Raw genomic sequence first — 18,246 nt, 5'->3', positions numbered from 1 at the left:
TTTGGCAATCTGAGGAAGGACAAAGCAAACAAACTTTTAACATCTGGTGGCGGGGCCCACCTGCATCCAAACAAAAAAGAAAACTATTCCCATAAACCTTTAACAAAAGAGCAAGAGATCAATAAGTGGTAGCAATTCTCACCATCAACCTCACAAAGAAAGCGCCAATAAAGAAACAACATTTCTTGGTCTTTTTCTTTGAAGCAAGTCATAGGTATTGATTTTTTCCAGATATGCTTCCTAACAAAAACATCCAATCTTTGGTGAAATAGGTTTATTCCACACCTCTTCAACAGGAAAAAATAGACCCTCACTAGCTGTCGGTTGGGTTAGGGAGTTGAAGAAGGATGAGCAAGTAAACAAGCCATGAGGAGTGGGAGCCCAAATTCTTTTATCAGCTTGAGAGGTGTCCAAAAACACCCCATCCAGGATACCCATAAGAGACAAAGTACTATTTAACTCAGAATCCCTAACGGTCCAGTTTGCCCTTCTCAATCCCAAATCCCTACTGAACCCAAACCCAAGAAGGTAGAAATAGGTTATTTTTTAAAAGAGACAATGCAAACAGAAGGGAACTGATTGCTCAAAGGAAAATTTTCCACCCACACTTGTTCTCAAAATTTAATACAGTTTACAGAGTGCAAATCATACCTGATCCAAGGCAAGAAAAAAGGAAGGATGGCTTGGATAGGTTTCCACGGGGATGCTCTTGTAGTCCTGCTCTTGTAGTCCTTGCTCTAATTTCAGTTTCCCAGCTATTTGCTGCTAATCCATGGATGCTCACCATAATGTCAATACTCTTAAAATGCCATGCCACAGTTGCACAATGCAAATCCTCTTTGAATGCCATGTCTAATATTGCAAACTGTATTTTTTTAAAGTTGCTCTAGATTTCTGTTATACTCTGTCTTGCATAATTACACAATGTCAATCCTCTTAAGATGCCATGCTGCAGTTCGACCTCTGAGCTTCTTAGGATTGCACAGTTGCACAATGTAAATCCTCCTTGAATGCCATGGCTAATACTGCAGACTTTTTTTTTGGGAAGTTGCTCTAGGTTTCTGTTATGCTCTATATTGCATAGTTGCACAATGTCAATACTCTCAAAATGGCAGGCACCCTCTGTTTTTGGAAGTTCCTTACCAGTTTACATTTAGATGGAATAAAAATCTTGGCTGATTTTCCTTGAGATAACATTGTTTTTAGAATAGGCACCCTCTGTTCTTTTCTGTATAAACTCCACTGTTCAAGTTGCTCTTCTAGAGCTTGTTGAGATGTAGCTATCGTTTGGGTCATCTGGTGGGGTAAGTGTGCCCAAGACCTTGGTTTTACAAATGGTTTGTCAACGTCTATTGATGCCACCACTGACCTGGATTGTCCAGTTAGTGTGCCAACATTACCAACAAAGAAGAAATTGGGAATGCTTCAACTTTGACCTTGGAAATGCATGTTTCCAAGGTCTGGCAACGTTAACGTATAAGCAAGGAGGCTGCAGCTACAATAGGCAAAAGCCTTAGGCTGTTAGACATTATATTAAGCAAGGAGGCTGCAGCTTGCAGCCTTGCAGGGATGTCCTCCAGTTGGAGCTTGACATTCCACAGCTACTGTCTGTAAAGGGCATAGTTGGTAGCTGCAGGTTATTCCTACATTGGGGAATTTTCATTTGAAAAAGAAAATCTACAAGGGAAAATGAGGAAAAGAATTCCTCTGCATGTTCTTAAAATTCACAAGTTTGGTTAGTCTTTGCTTCATTACTGTTTTTTGGTTATTTATTACTGGTTTATTGTCAGTGAAATATTTATTTGTAAAGTTAGAAGAAGATCCTGAAGGACCTGATTGCTGGACGAAGTGATAGCAACTTCATATGTTACTACATTTCACTATGGCAAGTACTAGGGCTGCAAGTTGGACTGGGTTACGAATCGTTGATCCCCCAACAGTGACCTTAATTATTGGGTTGGGTTTGTATTGGTCCAATTTCTTCCTTCTTTTTCAATCTTTTGCTTTAAAAAATGTTGTGTGGAGATAGAAATGGTGCTTTTGGAGAATTATAGAATTATGTTTATGTTACATACATAAATGAAAAAAAAAAAAATCAGCGATGAAATTATCAATCTAACTTTATCAATTTGGAAAATGTATGGGAAAGGCATCTTATTGCAATATATAGTATAACTATGTAAACATCATAGCCTTGTCCCAACTTCAGTTTATTCCATTCAATGCTACAGGTGTCAAAATTAACATTGTATGTGTGTGATTGATGCGTTCATTTAGTTATTGTGACCGGAATCGGAATCAGAAAGCTCATCTTGAGATTGTTTGATGAGTCCCACCCAGTTCAAGTCAAATTCTGACCCCATTTTAAGCCCTATACAAGTCTCACTTCTCAGTGTATTAAGTTATATCTCTTGTACAACCATAAATCACAAGGCTGGCTCTGTTCGCTCTCCAGAACTATTGGGAACAATTGTGAAGTTTCCAAATCCTATTAATGTGAGTAAAGCTTAGTGCTGTATGATGAATCTATTCATTGTTAAATTTTTAATTTTATTTGATTGAATTATTTCAACAGCAGTGAGAACTTGTTGTAGGATAATGAGAAAAGAAAACGAGCTTGTTGCAGAAATAGTGAAAGAGGGAGAGAGTTACCGAGAGAGGAAGACAAAGGGCAATTTGGTAAAAAGCCTCCCGACATAACTGAATTTCTTCATTGATCAAACTTGAACATTTAATATGTAAAGTCCGCATCCAATAAGGACTTTGGGAGTCCCATTGGCAATGGCTAATTCCACGGGCTTTATGCCAACTGCAAAGCACCAATACACCATGTTGAATGCTTTTCCGATGCTACGGGGATTACAAAATACAAACAAGGTGAAGAAACCAAACTTAAACTGCAAATCCAGTTGTTTTTTTTTTTTTATGCCCCCAGTGGTTTTTACTTTTTAGTTGAAACATCTCTCCACGTGTGCGTGGTACTGTAGCCCCGTGCTATGTGGTCAGTTTCCAATCCATGTTATTGTAAATTATAAAATCGCCCCTGTACTCTGCACTCACTGACAACAGACTCCCTTAACTTTTATTTGCAAACAAGGACCTCCTGAATTTTTAGTTTTCACGTTGTGAGAAATATTCTTTTTGTTGGAGTTTCATCACTTAATTTTGAAAAAGATTCTCATTCAGCTGTTTAAAATTTTTTGAAGTTCCAAACCACCTTTTTCTTATTTATTTGAACAATATATGAATCGATTACTTTTTTAAATATAATATTGAAGTCAAGGTTCAAAATATCAATACAGCCCGTTACACAGATAAGGGCGTATTGGGACCCTGAAACACCTTGTTAGGGGCGTATTAGAGGGGCCTTGATACGGTACGTATAAGCCGATATGCTTCAATACATGACAAAATTTTGAACCTTGATTGAAGTTTTCTTAATTGCTCTAATAAACTTTTACAAATTTTTGGCTGAATTCCATATTTAAATAAAATGGTAGCGGTTTCTTTTTGATAGATATAAATTTAAGTTATCATGTGGTTTTTCTTGGTTTATTGGAGAAAGGAATGGATGATTTTTGTATTTTAAGATGAACATAGACATTCATGCTAGTAAAATGAAACAAAAATTTAAAAAAACTTGTTTTCTATGTCAACAAAATGATTAGATTGTTTCATTTAGAGAAAAATAGAGGTATTTTGGGGTCAATTAAGGTTTAATAGAAAAAGGGCAAGAAAAAAAAATAAACAAAATTCATGTGGGTATTGATAATTTAATGCATTCCATCAAAGGCCAAAAGGGGTATTTGTCACAAAGTAAAAGCTTAGAAGGGTCTTTGTCACTAACCCCATACTACAGGGGGTAATTGGAATACGGTTTTAATCCAACAAGAGCCAAATTCGGATACTCCCATTGGTCCTAACAAATCGTGTTGAATATGAATTCAATCTTTCAAGGGTCCGTTTGGTTCGTAGTCGGAATAAGAATCAGAATCAAAATCAAAATCGGAATGGTCTATTTCCATGGCCTGTTTGGTTCAGACCATGGTTTTTAAAACCGAACCAGTGATCGAACCGGTTAGGGGTCAAGTTACCGGTTTGAATGGTTTGACCGTTCGACCCAAACAACTGGCCTGTTCTGACGAAATAAAAATTAAAAAATTAAAAAATTGAAAAACGGTCAAAACCCTTTGAACAGTTAACCGACCAATTCAGCGGTTTGCTAACCAAAATCAACGGTTTTGGGGGAAAAAGCAGTTTTGGGAAAAAACAAAACTGGTGAGGTGATCGGTTCCCGGTTTTTCCGGTCTGGTCCAATTTTGAAAACCATGGTTCAGACACGAATGGAAATGAGAATTAAAATCAGCAGGAATGGGATTTCATTCCCAAAAGAGAGGGAGGAATGGCCATTCCCTCAAATGGGGGATTGCCATTCTAATAAGAATGGGAATAAGATTCTGAATTCCGCGCAACAAAACAGTTGGAATAATTCCGATTCCGATTCCTGACCCCTATTCCTACAAATCAAATGTACCCTAAGTTTTTTTATTTCATTGTAATTTTATATATGTATTATGCCAAATTATAAATTGGCTTCGTAAGCCTTGACTCATTTCAATTCACCCATTCGGCTGTTCCCCTTCCATTATCATTACCACCGCAAGCAAGCACCCTGCACCCCCTTCTATTCCTCATCTCCTATAACAATCTAACCCAAAAGCAAATGCCAAAACCCTAGTCGAATCAAATATTTCTCTTCCATTTTCATTCCGTTCTATCTCAATAGTTGTTTCTCTTTCATTTTTCATTTCCCAGCAATCCGCGGCTATCCCTATCGCTTAGCCACTACCATTGCCCCTGCAACCAACAATCGACCATAATTTGGTAACTCTGATGGGAAACTCAATCGATGGAAAGCTGAAAACAAACGCATAAAAATACGGACTAGGAGTAAAATTTTACACGGATCTGTATTTACACTGAAAACAGACACATCTCTTTTTATCCAAATGGATTTGTTTAGGTTTCAACTACATAAAGTTTTTGCTTAAGATATTAAAAGTTTCTCAATAAGGATACTTATTAGTTCGAATTGGATTTGAGTAAGATATCTGACGAAGGAAGATTTGGCCCGATCTCACAAACACTCCACGTGGCAAAAACAAATAGCTCGGCACTTAAAGTAGCGTACCCAGGGCGCAAGTACCAAAGGGAAGAAACCAGCAGTCCGAACTCCCTACGAGGAGCCCGAACTCTCCCTTAGGCCCCGAGCCGCACAAAGCAGTGACCCGAACTGGCCCGCCTCATGGCAGTTCGGGACACCCACCTATCCGAACTCAAGACTTCGCATCGCACACCACTCCAAGCACTTCGCCTCTAGGACGCCGAACTAAACAAACACCGTACCTGACACCGAAGGAATCCGTATCCAGGGGCGGCGCACCTGACTGACTTGGGATCTGACGCTTGACAGCCGCACTTCAACGGCCACCTGCCACCGCCACCTGTTACCGCCATCTCCAGTTACAGAGACGGCTCTGACAAAAAGAGCAGTGGCGGTTCTGCCCCAGCAGAGGTGATGACACCCGAACTGGCAAAAGCACGGAAGTAATCATACCCGACCTGACAGAAGCCTAGGAGTGAGTGCGCGAGGTGGTTATAAAAGGCTCTCTACCCCCCAAGAACATGGTATGCAAACTTTGCGCTATCTGGTTTTATCTTGCCTTTGAAGGATTCTAACTTGAGCTTCGGAGCCTTTACATCGGGTTCCCCCTGGAGCTTCTTCATCTTCTCCGTTTCAGGTTCCCTGCTACTCAGTTCAGAGGCAAAGTTGTTGACAGCTAAGATCGGCCGGATTGCACATCATCAATATCCATTATTAAGATAGAACGGATTAGATTCGAATCATGATTTGTAAAATCCCGCAGATTCGTATCGAATTCAAATCTCTCTAAAATTTTACTGAATCAAGTCGGATAAACTTCTTACCAAATTCGATTCCATTCATTTGGAGCCTTGGTCCTTGTAATTTATTCTTTTTTTTCCTCTCTTTTTTATTTAAATAAATTTGCCACGTTAGCTTGTTTGCGTGAGATGTGACGTATATCAAGTTATCATGAAAAAAAAAAAGAAAAGTTTAGTGGAGTGCGCGTGGAGCGGCATCTACTTTTATATTGCTAGTGCTGGAGCCTAAAGACTCGTCTGATTCTCCATGGGTTAAGCGTTTGTCGTTGCCGTTGGGTTTACTATAAAATTTCTATGGACCACATGGCGTGTCCTAACCGTCACAAAATCTCTGCACTTTTCTCCTGTTCTTTCATTTATTAGTGATCCTCAGTCGTTATTTACAAATGTGCAGTATAAACTGTGAGGCAAAGCCCAAAGGGACATTATCCCAATTCCCAAGTGCACCAAGATGAAGCAGTGCAGGATTCCACGCGGTTCGACCACAACACAGTAAATGTTCTAATGTAAACAGAATTTTGTCACAGTTCCTCGTTTTGGTGCATACACCATTCAGCTTGACTTGACCTTCAAAAAAAAGAGGAAAAAAAGAGAAAACAGCTTGACTTGATTAAAAAAGCAAAGACCTGAAACTGGAAGCAAGAGAAGATGAACGTATATAAATTAGAGAAGAGGTAAAAGGGATGTAAGAGCAGAGGACTGAATGCGGATAGAGTAAACAGCTGCATCAGCCCACCTTTTTGTGTTTCTGTCGGTGAAACAGGAAGATCTCGTCTTCTCTCACTCTCTTACCAACTCTTTTCCGACATACATAAACACCGACTACTCTTCTTCATGGACTCTCAGAAAAGGTGAATTTTAGCTTTAGCTTAGTCTTTCTTCTTTGCGCTTAAATAATTTCTTCCGACTTCCGATCGAACCGTGCAATTAGATATATATAATTGAAAAGAATGGGTTTTTCTTGGGTCGTATTCTTTTCTGTGATCCTCCTCTTCTCTTTCAGCAGCAGCTCTGCCGATGTCGTGACAGTCGATGTTCACGCTGCCAAGGATCTCCTCCGTTCCGGCCACCGTTATCTAGATGTCAGGTTGGCCAATTTTACACCGGCCTTCGTTCTTGGGTCGTATGCTTGATTTTGAATTTTATTTTTCATTATGGGTTTTCTCTGTATTCGTGTCTTTCTGCTTTTTTTTTTTCTCCAATTCTTAGAGCTCCATTGGTTGTATGCACAGGACAACAGAAGAGTTCAACAAGGGCCATGTCGAAGTGGAGAATGTTTTGAACATTCCTTACATGTTATTCACCCCTGAAGGTGCTTTGTTCTCATGGTTCATACTTGTAATTTCTCTTTCTTGCTCCCCTTTACTTTCACTTCTCTGAAACTGGTTTTCTTTTTCTTGTTCTTGATGAATAATTTCAGGTAGGGTGAAAAACCCTCATTTTCTAGAGCAAGTTCAAGCGGTTTGCAGCAAGGATGGTTATCTCGTTGTGGTAATAATCGACCTTTCTGATCATACTTTCTTGGGTTGTTGACAAGGAAAGAAAATTGATGTGAGAATTAATTCTATATGAAAACATATAAAAAAAATCTTGGCAATATAAATTATAATATCTTACCAATTCGGAGATTAAAAATTTATAAGTAGTACCTCTCTTGTCTTAATCTATTATTAAAGAAAAAATATAATAGATCTGAGGGCATCATTTGATCAAAATTGTGAAGGGCTGTCAAAGTGGGGTGAGGTCACTGCATGCGTCTACTGAACTTCTCAAGGCTGTAAGTTTGCATCTCTGTGATTATTGTATTCTTTCTTACCAAATGGGTTCTTCGTTTGTATTCTGTTGATTTGGGGGGAGGGAGTTCTATTCTGATTTGCCTGTTTGGGGAATGACAGGATTTCAAGCATGTGAGCAACATGGGAGGTGGATATGCAGACTGGGTTGAGAAAGGGTTTGCCGTGAAAAAACCGGCAGCCGAGACTGAGCTGTGATATGACTTGATGAAGGTGGCGATGCTTTCGTTTGCCAGTTTGATATTTATAGTCTTGTTATCTTCTGTATCAGGTTGCTGCTGGTGCAAGTTTGTGTGTAACATCCAAACATCGAATTAGCAGAAACAGATTCAATAAAAAGAAAGGTTTCTCTCCAAGTTGTGGAAATGGGATTAGGACTCTCTTTGATTTCTATTCCTCTACAAAGTACAAACAAAGAAGAGAATAATAATGTATCTGATTCTGGCAAATTCTCTCTATATAAATTGCAGCTTGTAATTGCTAATTAGAAAGAGATACTGGAGTTGGGTATTTGGAGAGGATTTTAGATGATTGCAAGAGATTTTGGGTTGTGGGATTATGGTGGATTTGGGGAGAAACTGAAGAATGCACATAATTCTATGCAATTGCCTATTACCTCAAACGAGTCTCATGATCTGCTAAGTTTGGGCCCCAAAGCTACAGCCTACAGAGTAAAATTGCCAATCGGTTCATTAATCAATGCCATCTTAAAGCGGAAATTCTTTGCAAAATTTACTGGTTTCTCTAGCCCCGTTTGCGTTGAAACAAGTATCTTAGCTCTGTTGGACCTATTTTGGCTAATGTTTTAATGAATTTCGGCAGAGTTTGGGAGCACTTATTTGAATCGTAAGTGCTTGTTGAATTAAGTGATCATCCCAATAAGTGCTCATGAATGGTTCTTGAAAAAGCACTTATTTTAAGTAGGGATATTTTTAAGATGATGTGGTGGGTCAAGATAGGTCAGAAACGAAATAAGCATTTAAAAATGAGTTCGGATGGATGGGCTCCGAAGCCTCACAGGTGCCCCACAGCCCATCCCCTTCATGCATCCCCAATGGATTCCCTTCACTTATTTGGGATTTTCAAATAAGTGATTATTTATTTCTCAAATCCAAATAAGCAATTATTGATATTTTCAGTAAGTGCTTATTTTTAAGTACTTTCAAACTTAGCCTTAAACAAATAAGAAACAATTTACTTGTAATATATGTAGCACGCTTAAGCTTATTTGTATTCCATGACTGTTGGCTGCATTTGGTTGCAATGCAAATAAATATGCACTGATGCAAAACTATAGTAGTACAAATGATTTGAATGTAAATCTTGGCCTATTTTTGTTTCAAATTTTAGCTTATTTTGTTTGATTACAGTAAAAATAAAGTAAATTAAGATATGAAGCAAAATAAAATAAAACCCAAAACAAAATTAAATAAGAATTTATATTTTTTTTCATTTGCACTTCCATGCATTTATATTAATGCAAATAAAATTGCATTGCAATCTGTAACTAAATACAAAGGTTCAGTTTGGTTGCGGTGCAACTTTCATTATTTGCATTAGCACAAACGCATGGAAGTACAAATAACTTACTTGTAAATTTTGGTTTATTTTTTCCTCATATTTCCCTTTGTGTTGTTTGTGAGAAATATAATAAGAGGTGAGATAATGTTGTCCTCATCTTATAAGAGGGGTAGGCAAGACTCAAGAGTACGGAGGTAGGAGGAAAGCTAGATGATGCCGTTTCCACTTTATATAAGAGAGAATTAAAAATAGGTGGAAGGTGATGCAAATTATAAAAAAAAGCAGATGCAAAACTTGCATCAGGTTCAAATTTGTGTTGCAAACAAAGAGATAAGCCTACAGAGAAATAACATTAAAAAGTAGGGTGGGTCACGAGGGTTCACTTCCTCCCAGATTTCAAGCGCTCCATTGGCATTTATATATCATACAAAGAAAGAGCTTAAGCTTTTATGGACGGAACTTGCAAGAAGTTTTCAACTCAGCCGCGGGTTTGTCCCCTTCTGCAAATCCATTGTCTACCCATTCCGAATAGCCTCCTCCCATATTTTTGACATGCTTGAATCCCTGCACATTTCATTCCAGCTTTTTTTAAATAAAAAAAAAGATGGTCAAATTCCTTCAATGGAACAAGCCAAGTTGGTTCGGTTCCATTACAAATTAATTGGACAAATTTTCTCATACAAATCCTTGTTGATGAAGAGAACTATAATAATTATAAATATATATGACCCAAACACTAGACAACGAGGGAAAATAAAAAGGAATCGGAAAACTTCTTGTTCAAGATATTAATATTTAAACTTTGAAATGGAAATCATTTGACAATTTCTGCCTTGGAGAACAATTGGACAAATAAATAAGCTTTTAAGTATTACTGTACCAAGCGATAGATTAGAATCCAAGTCAGCTCCAGCTATACCCATAACCCATATCTAATACCTATTTTTTGCAACTGCTTTACTTAAATTGGCACCTATACACAGTTTTTTTTTTTTTTCTTTACATACTCGTAGTTGTGTTGTGAGTTGTGAGTGCTGTCTCAACTCTCGACTCTTAAATCGGGTGTTTACGGGTTGGTTCAATTTAGTTGCAGGTTGATTGGCCAATCGAACTGACCTAGTCAAATTGAGGAATTGGTCATTCAAAATCAACCGATTATTAATGAAAATCGGCTAAATCGGGTTGTTTTGGTTTTGGTTAGTCTTTTTTCGGTAGGTCAATTTAAACTTATAAATTAAGTTTAAAAATTAAAAAAAAATGATAACAATATTCTTAAAAATTAAACTAAGAAGATTAAGTTTACAATACAAAATATTTTAGGTTAAGAGAAAATTTTCGATTTTTCTATATTAAAATTTTTAATTTAAAATATAAAATATTAATATATATATATATATGATTGGGCTGATTTTGGTTGGTTTACAAAAAGTTAAACCCAAACCAACCTAGCTTAATTAAATTGAAAAAATTATAAATCAAAATTAACCAAAAATACTACAAAACTGACCAACGTAAATTAAATTGTATCGCATTAATTAGTGTCATCCCCTACTCTCAAGTGGCATAATGCTAATGCCTAAGGTGACACCACTGAAATATTCGAGCATTTTGATGTAAAGATAGGATGAATGAAGTGGAAATACAACTTACAGCGTTAAGAAGTTCAACACAAGCACGGAGCGATCTGCCTCCACTATTGCAACCCTTCACAAATAAATTTCAATCCACAGCATTAGATTCTCTTTTTTTCAGTGTATATGTACTATGTAGTGGGGGCTCTGGGAAGAGGGTTATTTTGAAGGGCCATAGTCAAATATTTTTGTTCTCAAGATCCAATGGATACCCCATAGACATGCAGCATGCCCGTCGGATTTGGATCTTTTTTAATACCGACGTTTGGGTCCCCCCGTTGAACTGATACCCCTCTACACTTTTTTCATCTAAAGAAGGCAAAGAAAAATTAATTACCACCACTATTTGATCATCTTTACTACAAACTGCAGTGACCTGGTCGATGAACTCAGGGTTTACTACCTTACCTGCTGATCACAAACAACAAAGCTATAAGAAATAAAGAAAGAAAAAAAAAACTATAAAAAAAAAGAAGAGAAGGCTGACCAGATTTTGGGCCAAATTCTTGATAACGTGGACATCTAATCTATACTAGACAGTCCTGATTCTTCTGGCCATGAACTGGGTACACCCAAGGATAGTTCTAGGTGGGCCCCTATATTATGGGCTTCCGATCCAAACCTACCTTGCGGTGTGATAAACATGTATGGAACGTTCAACGCATTCTCGATGTGGCTTTTGTTGAATTCTTCACCCGTCCTATAATATATTACAGAAAAAACAGCAAAAAAAAAAAAAATGATTCATAGACAATCAGAACAAGCTTATTAAAGAAGAAGAGTCTATATTATGTATTTATGTCAAAGGGGAAAAGGCATGTAATTAGGGGTGTTAATGGGCCGATTTTGGGTTGGACTCTGTTCAAATAAAAATCAATTTAGATAGATTAGATGGACTAATAAGATATATTGAATTTGGACAGATTGGATGGACCAATAAGACATAATGGACTGAACCTGGTCTGTCCATAATAAATTTATGGCTCAATATCTAATCCATTGATAGAAGATAAGAACATAGGTGTCAATGGACCAGATTTGAGATGAAACCAATCTAAATTGACAAGAAATTGAACAGATTGGACAGTTCAGACATTGAATTGGATGGATTAAAAATGACTTAAAATATTCATTGGACTAGATTGAAACAGGTCCTTTTGTAATGGACTCACGTTGGACTGGATTGGATTGATACCCATGTAATTAGAGAAAAGAAAAAGCAATCTCATCGTCAAGATAGGTCGTACCTTACATCCAGATAACGATAGCCTGAGCATAAAAGATCTTTAGCAGCATGGACATTGACAGTCACTACAACGTTCTCAGAGCTGCTGCAACGCACAGACGACGTAGATAAAAGCTATAAGTTGGGGATACTATTGGATTATAATGAGAAAATAACGAGCAGAGAAGAAAATTTTCCTCTCACCTTTTAGGGGAAGCCATGGATGGATTTTGAAAAGCTTCTGTGTGTTCTGTCTCACTCGCCTTGGTTTCGCCCTGTCGCCTTAAAAGCTTCTTCTACTTAATTAGCTTCTACACGCCAATGACATAATTTATATATACAAGTGGCTGATTGGCTTCTAAACTGAAATACAGAACAAAGTCAACGATTCCTTAGTCCTGACGTTTATCACCAATGATACTATATTATAGGGGCTGGCTCGACCCCTCTTCTCTTTAATCTTTATAGGTTAAGTCAATGGCCAAGGCTTAAGCTTAAACTTGATCTGATACTAAGCTCCGCTGTCATGTGTTCTTGGTTTCAGTGTCAAATGCTATTTGGCTGTGGACCCAATAGTAAAGAAATGTTTGAGGGTCCCAATGAAATTAATGAAAGAACAAATGATGTCCAACTACATAATTGGGCCAACTTGTTGAACCATAGCCATTGTCCCTATACTGATGGGGATTTTGTTTTAATTATTCCTTGAGATAATTGCAATAATGAACTATTTTGATCCATGATGGAGTTTCATCTGTGTGATGTATTTGTAATTTTGTATCTAAAACATTATCTTGATCTTTGATCATTAAAAAGAATCTTTGAATAGCCAGCCAATGGATATGGTTAATTAACAGAATATCCTTTAGTATATCCTAGTCATTTTAATATTTTATTATGAATAGCCATATTTAGTCTATTCAGCATGTCGTGGAATGTCATGCATGTAATTGGACCATGGGGTGCATGATCTCATACCTCCCAGCCTGCACAATCAATTTTCTAATTGATAATTGTTTTTTTTTTTTTTTGATGTGGAAGTTGTTAGTTGCAATGTTTAAAAAATTGGATTAGACCAGCCAGTCAGATCGGTTGAATTGTGACCCGGGCCCCTGGCCGGCTTGGTCATGCCCCATGCCCCCAAAACCACCTACTGGCAAATCCAACCGAAAAACTAGTGATTCAGTCTTGGTTTTTTATTTTATTTTTTTTAAATGTAAATGCAAACCTCCGAAGATCGTTTGTGCTTGGCTATTCAATTGGGATGGTCATTTTTTTTTTTTTATTTTGGGCAACCTTTGGAGATTTATGTATTTTCAAGCCTTATCCGACAATTTTTGACAAATCCCTTTTTTAGCTTTGGCCTCAAATCTTAATTTTTAATATTAAAAACTCAAACTATATTTTTGACGATGGTTGAACTTCTAACCCATGAATCTCTCTATTTCTTGGGCGGATGCCAGATCCGGTTATCTGAATATTGGTTTTTTGTTTTAAGGAAAAAAAAAACTTCATAGATGGTTCTAGATTAACTTGATTTGAGCCTAACTGGCAAATGCATTGATCCATTACTTTTAAACGAAATTTGCAAGTACCACGACTGAGTATAAATGAATAGCAATTAATAAACAAAGAAATGAACAAATTTTAATCTGAACTCCAAATGTTGACTTCTGACTTTCCTGAATGAATTATTGGTATAGGCTTCCAACTTGAAGCTTGAAAAAAAAAAAAAAGAACAGTGACAACACTTTTACATTGGACGTTGACCCTGTCAAACAGAGAGAGAAAAGAGTCAAACAGGGGTGCCAGGAATTTATAGAACTGAATTCCTCATTAGTATAAGAGAGACTGTAGAAGACAAGGGTTGAAAGGGTAATGTTACATTTAGAAGGTCATTGTAGAAGTCGGGAGCGATGCACGGAGCGTTGCCTGCTAGCGTTCCTTAGGTTAAAACTTCTTCGCTGCTAAAAAATCTTACGTAAGGAAAAGCTTGAAAATAAAATACAACCAAGGCTACAAGAATGTCAAATACAAATAATTAAGATTATAATTAAGAGAGTCGTCAGAAGCAAGTTAATCAATACGTCTTAAGTTGGGTTGATTAATTCTAAAATCATCGATACCAAATACAATAATATCATTAATGACAGCTACCAAGCGAAAAAGATAATAATGATTATTGTAATTATAGAATGCATTTTTCTTCAAGATACTTGAAGAAGAAGAAAGAAAGTACAATTGCAAGGATCTTCGCTTCGCGGGAACAACAAAAACCACCATCTCGCTCTTTCCTTTCTTCGGTAGTAGCGTAGAATTTACACCCATTTGGTGGAGCTACAAACTAATTGGGGAGAGAATGTATTGCTCGAGTTTTGAGTCTTCACCAGTGACCATATTACCTTATGTGGCATTTCCGCAAACAGATAATATATATATATTTGCCATGAGGCCCATGAATTGGAGCCTACATATACGGATAGTACATTCTTTAAAATATTCTCACATTACTTTGAATATTTCTTCAAAACAGGATTCTCAGCTCCCGGTTTTGGATTTTTTATTATATGATGTCTTGAATTAGGGCTGGGAAAATTTTAAAATATGTTAATTCAATATTTATTATTAATCAGTAGTTAAATGATATTTAAAAAGACACAAATATTTTTTAAAAATTATCTAATTTTCTTTATCATGTGAAATAATCCTAATTTTTTTGTCTTCTATTCAAGAAATTTAAGATTGGATGGTTGATATATAAAAGATTTGGGACTGTTCATTTTGCTTGGCTGTTCTATTTGTTAGGAACATAGGTAATAAGACATCATACCTACCTAAAATACGGAACCAGTCAACTTTTCCCCGTTCGTCAGTTATGCATGTAGCATGTCACGTTATCGAGTTGGCAACCGTCAAACTGAATTCTATGCACTCCATCGATATCGGTGATTGTTACGAGTCTCCTAATCCAAGTCGTCCATTCCAACTCGTTGGGCGTTGACAATCTATCCTTGTCTCGCTCTCTCGGTTCTTGTTTGTTGTTCTTATAATAGAAGTAGCTAGAACCAAGTATACAAAGTATTATGGACAAAGACGCCATCACCAGATTGCCTTCCCGCCTGGAAAGTGGAAAACCCCATCACCATTTGTTTGAGGACTCCTGCACTGAGGTAGTGTTGTTCATAAATCGTATAGCTCTAGCTTTGACCTTCAGTGTTCAGCACACAACGAATTCATTCATGTTCAGTTCAGGGGGTACTCGATGTCGCGATGTATGTGGGAAAAGTCTTTGGGATAAGTGCCGTTGAAAGTTGAAACTCTCAAGTTTTAAGTTTTAACGGTACGCCCCTTAATTTCGACAACCACAGATATCCGGCTTCCGTTCTCACTTCTCAGTTCTCACTTACGTAAATGATAATAATAAGAAGAATGGAGATTATGTGGATTCAGGAGTACTCATGATTTTCCGTTTTCACTTTTTTCTTCATGAAAAAGGATTAATGCTAGAAGCCGGAAGCGAGAAGCAGGAAGTTTTGCCGGAGACATCTGGGGCGCCGCAACTGTTTTCATCGCTTCGAGTCGACTCGTATGAGAGGAGGAAATCGATGTCACGACGACGGAAATGCTTCCCTCTCCCCATGAACATCTCAGCTTGGGCCCAGTCTCAAGCTGCTCTGACCGACTTTCCACTTCCCAAAGCTTCTCTGGCCAAGAAGGTATACTTCCCTACTCATATTATACCTGTACCTGGCTAGCTTTATCTGCCATCGATCGATCGCCTACTGAAACTGGGTCAGCAGTAAGCTCATCCCATTTTGGAGGTGAAGAATTAAGCTCTGAAGTTGTAAATTTGTAACAGAGGAAAATACAAATAGCTAGCTAGGTTTGACTTTGATATTTGCGGGCTCGAGGTTTAGTTTGCTAATACGTGAATAGGTGACTCAACCATATATATAAAGGTGGGAGCCGAGTTCGTGGGGACCTTTATCTTGATATTTGCGGCCGCAGGAGGACCCGTCATGAACCAAAAGTATAATGGAGCAGAGACGCTGATTGGAAATGCAGCTTGCTCGGGGCTAGCCGTGATGATCGTGGTGCTGTCGATTGGACACATCTCAGGGGCTCACCTTAACCCGGCTGTGACTCTAGCATTTGCTACGTTTCGTCACTTCCCTTGGCTCCACGTTCCACCTTACCTCATCGCACAGATATTAGCCTCCATCTGCGCCTCCTTCACTCTCAAGGCCGCCTTCCACCCTTTCATCTCCGCCGCGGTCACCGCCCCTTCTATAACCCAAACACATGCCTTTCTTCTTGAGTTCATTATTACCTTTACTCTCATGTTCGTCATAACTTCTGTAGCTACCGACACTCGAGCGGTAATTAATCCATTAAATAATTCCTTACAGTCTTTGAATCCAAAACCCATTAATTAATTAATTAATGCATCAACTCTCTCTGGCGCCATCTCAGGTGGGAGAATTGGCAGGAATTGCAATAGGAGGAGCAGTGTTGCTTAACATTCTAGTTGCCGGGTTAGTACTTGTACGCTTAACATTCTAGTTGCCGGGTTACTACTTACTACTATTAATGCTGCATGCATGAAAATAAATTTTTCCTAATTAATCTCCACACAAATCTGAATAAATAACATGAGTTTCTTGAGGACTTTTCCCCTCTCAAATTCCAAAAAAATCAATGTCCCATAACAGTAATCTACATATTATACATATATGTGTCATCTTATGTTATTGGCTTATTGCTAATAAGGATTAATTACTATTACTATGAGTCTTTTAATTGTTTTCTGTAAAGAAAAATTTTCAGTGTTCAGTTACATTTTTTCTTTTGAGGAATTGCAATTGCGTGGTCTTTGTGATGATAAAACATAAAAGCGAGTTTTCCTGCTTCTTAAGCAATCTCTTTCTCACATTGAAATTAATTTTATATACGGTATTCTATTAAATTAGTAAAAAAGCAAAGAGAATGCTTAAGAAAGAAATGGGAGCAAGGCATTTGGGATAAGAAATTTTTCTAGCCAGTATATATTTTTTATACGAAAGAAGATACAGAAACAAACAAAAAAAAAAAAAAAGGAAGTAGTGTTTGTAGTATTATATACACTTGCTGAGAATACGTCCTCTTTGAATGGGAAAGGATATTAGGCTGGATACATATGATATGACTACGATGGCATGTTATATAATTCTATGCTAATCAAGATGCATGAAAATATAAATATTTAACAGGCCATCAACTGGTGCTTCAATGAATCCGGTTCGGACGCTTGGCCCGGCCATTGCAGCCCAAAACTACCGGTCAATTTGGATTTATTTTGTGGCCCCGGTACTGGGGGCCCTTGTAGGAGCAGGTGTGTACGGCGCTATTAAGCTCAGCGAGGACGAAGCCGACCCTAATCGCCTGACTATAAGTCTCCCGCACTAGGAGTCTAGGACCAAGAAGTGGGTGGCCACTGGCCCACTGGTAGGACAACAAGGTTAACCGGAAAGGCCGAAAGAATATATTCTTTGTTATTTATTGTAAGAATGCAGTTACAAGGAGAAGGTTAAAGTTAATTAGCTCTAGGAGTTCTGTTTAATGCTTTCTCTTTTCCTTTTTGCTCATTTTCCTTTCGTAGAGACTTAGAGAGGCAGGAAGAAAAACAGTGTGTAATAGTAACATATATAGCGTGTTTTGTAACACTTCGACATGTTTTGGGTATATGATAGTGATTAAGTGCTGCAAAGGTGCAAAAAAAAACCCAAAAAGCTAGAATATGCTTTAATTAAGTTTACAACTCAACTTTTCAATGAAACTAGTTTTAATCATTGTTTTAAAATGCTCTCACCCAGGTTAGGAAAAAAAAGATGTGGCCTCAAAAGTCTTTGACCCTATCAGCAAGGCTTAGGTCTTTAGTTGTTTGAGGCTTATGCCTTTGGGCCTTTGGCCTCAAAATATATTCAAATACACCTCAATAAAGTTGAAAGGGGTGTATTGAATATAGACACTTTTGAATCATGCACATCTCTTTTTTTTCAAATTGTCATAGCAAGGTTAGCTTTGTATTATTTAATCATTAAAAGGATTTTTTAAAATTACCTTAGAAGGAGGT

General features: G+C 37.6%; 3 protein-coding genes across 7 annotated transcripts; 2 read left to right on the top strand and 1 right to left on the bottom strand.

The window, feature by feature from the left end:
• Positions 1–6,651: 6,651 nt before the first annotated feature.
• Positions 6,652–8,278, top strand: LOC104590046 (thiosulfate sulfurtransferase 18). Of its 3 annotated transcripts, none has more exons than XM_088887069.1 (6): positions 6,652–6,815; positions 6,971–7,051; positions 7,197–7,276; positions 7,385–7,455; positions 7,688–7,741; positions 7,860–8,278. In XM_088887069.1, exons 1-6 carry the CDS (start codon positions 6,799–6,801, stop codon positions 7,953–7,955), a joined length of 399 nt encoding a protein of 132 aa, XP_088743195.1. In that variant the 5' UTR covers positions 6,652–6,798; the 3' UTR covers positions 7,956–8,278. The 3 variants fall into 3 exon arrangements, with proteins under 3 accessions (XP_088743195.1, XP_019051974.2, XP_088743194.1); XM_019196429.2 differs by having other exon boundaries at positions 6,658–6,815; positions 6,968–7,051; XM_088887068.1 differs by lacking the exon at positions 6,652–6,815 and having other exon boundaries at positions 6,822–7,051.
• A 1,175-nt stretch (positions 8,279–9,453) lies between these two features.
• LOC104590034 (protein HIGH ARSENIC CONTENT 1, mitochondrial-like) lies at positions 9,454–12,547 on the bottom strand. Of its 3 annotated transcripts, none has more exons than XM_010248543.3 (6): positions 12,339–12,547; positions 12,157–12,240; positions 11,536–11,609; positions 11,247–11,320; positions 10,929–10,982; positions 9,454–9,842 (listed from the first exon to the last, which is right to left on the bottom strand). In XM_010248543.3, exons 1-6 carry the CDS (start codon positions 12,353–12,355, stop codon positions 9,726–9,728), a joined length of 420 nt encoding a protein of 139 aa, XP_010246845.1. In that variant the 5' UTR covers positions 12,356–12,547; the 3' UTR covers positions 9,454–9,725. The 3 variants fall into 3 exon arrangements, with proteins under 3 accessions (XP_010246845.1, XP_010246847.1, XP_010246846.1); XM_010248545.3 differs by having other exon boundaries at positions 9,455–9,842; positions 12,157–12,237; positions 12,339–12,546; XM_010248544.2 differs by having other exon boundaries at positions 9,466–9,842; positions 11,247–11,317; positions 12,339–12,536.
• A 2,857-nt stretch (positions 12,548–15,404) lies between these two features.
• LOC104590033 (putative aquaporin NIP5-1) lies at positions 15,405–17,817 on the top strand. The gene is made up of 4 exons (XM_010248541.2): positions 15,405–15,850; positions 16,094–16,513; positions 16,608–16,669; positions 17,384–17,817. Exons 1-4 carry the CDS (start codon positions 15,593–15,595, stop codon positions 17,577–17,579), a joined length of 936 nt encoding a protein of 311 aa, XP_010246843.2. The 5' UTR covers positions 15,405–15,592; the 3' UTR covers positions 17,580–17,817.
• Positions 17,818–18,246: the final 429 nt, after the last annotated feature.

The sequence above is a fragment of the Nelumbo nucifera genome, chromosome 5, assembly GCF_055504915.1.
Source record: "Nelumbo nucifera cultivar China Antique chromosome 5, China Antique-T2T, whole genome shotgun sequence".
Taxonomy (NCBI): Eukaryota; Viridiplantae; Streptophyta; class Magnoliopsida; order Proteales; family Nelumbonaceae; genus Nelumbo; species Nelumbo nucifera.
Note: the sequence above shows the minus strand (reverse complement) of the source record. Positions and strands in the feature narration are given on the sequence as shown.

Bases quoted from the DNA above. Each gene is read 5' to 3' on its own strand.
- LOC104590033 (XM_010248541.2), top strand. From the start codon at position 15,593: ATGATTTTCCGTTTTCACTTTTTTCTTCATGAAAAAGGATTAATGCTA. The intron at 15,851-16,093 runs GTATACTTCCCT...ATATATATAAAG, and splicing joins AAGCTTCTCTGGCCAAGAAG to GTGGGAGCCGAGTTCGTGGG. The intron at 16,670-17,383 runs GTTAGTACTTGT...AATATTTAACAG, and splicing joins CTTAACATTCTAGTTGCCGG to GCCATCAACTGGTGCTTCAA.
- LOC104590034 (XM_010248543.3), bottom strand. The intron at 11,321-11,535 runs GTAGGTTTGGAT...GTTTGTGATCAG, and splicing joins CATGTTTATCACACCGCAAG to CAGGTAAGGTAGTAAACCCT. The intron at 10,983-11,246 runs GTAATTAATTTT...TTATTTGTGAAG, and splicing joins AAGATGATCAAATAGTGGTG to GGTTGCAATAGTGGAGGCAG.
- LOC104590046 (XM_088887068.1), top strand. From the start codon at position 6,915: ATGGGTTTTTCTTGGGTCGTATTCTTTTCTGTGATCCTCCTCTTCTCT. The intron at 7,456-7,687 runs GTAATAATCGAC...AAAATTGTGAAG, and splicing joins AGGATGGTTATCTCGTTGTG to GGCTGTCAAAGTGGGGTGAG. The intron at 7,742-7,859 runs GTAAGTTTGCAT...GGGGAATGACAG, and splicing joins CTACTGAACTTCTCAAGGCT to GATTTCAAGCATGTGAGCAA.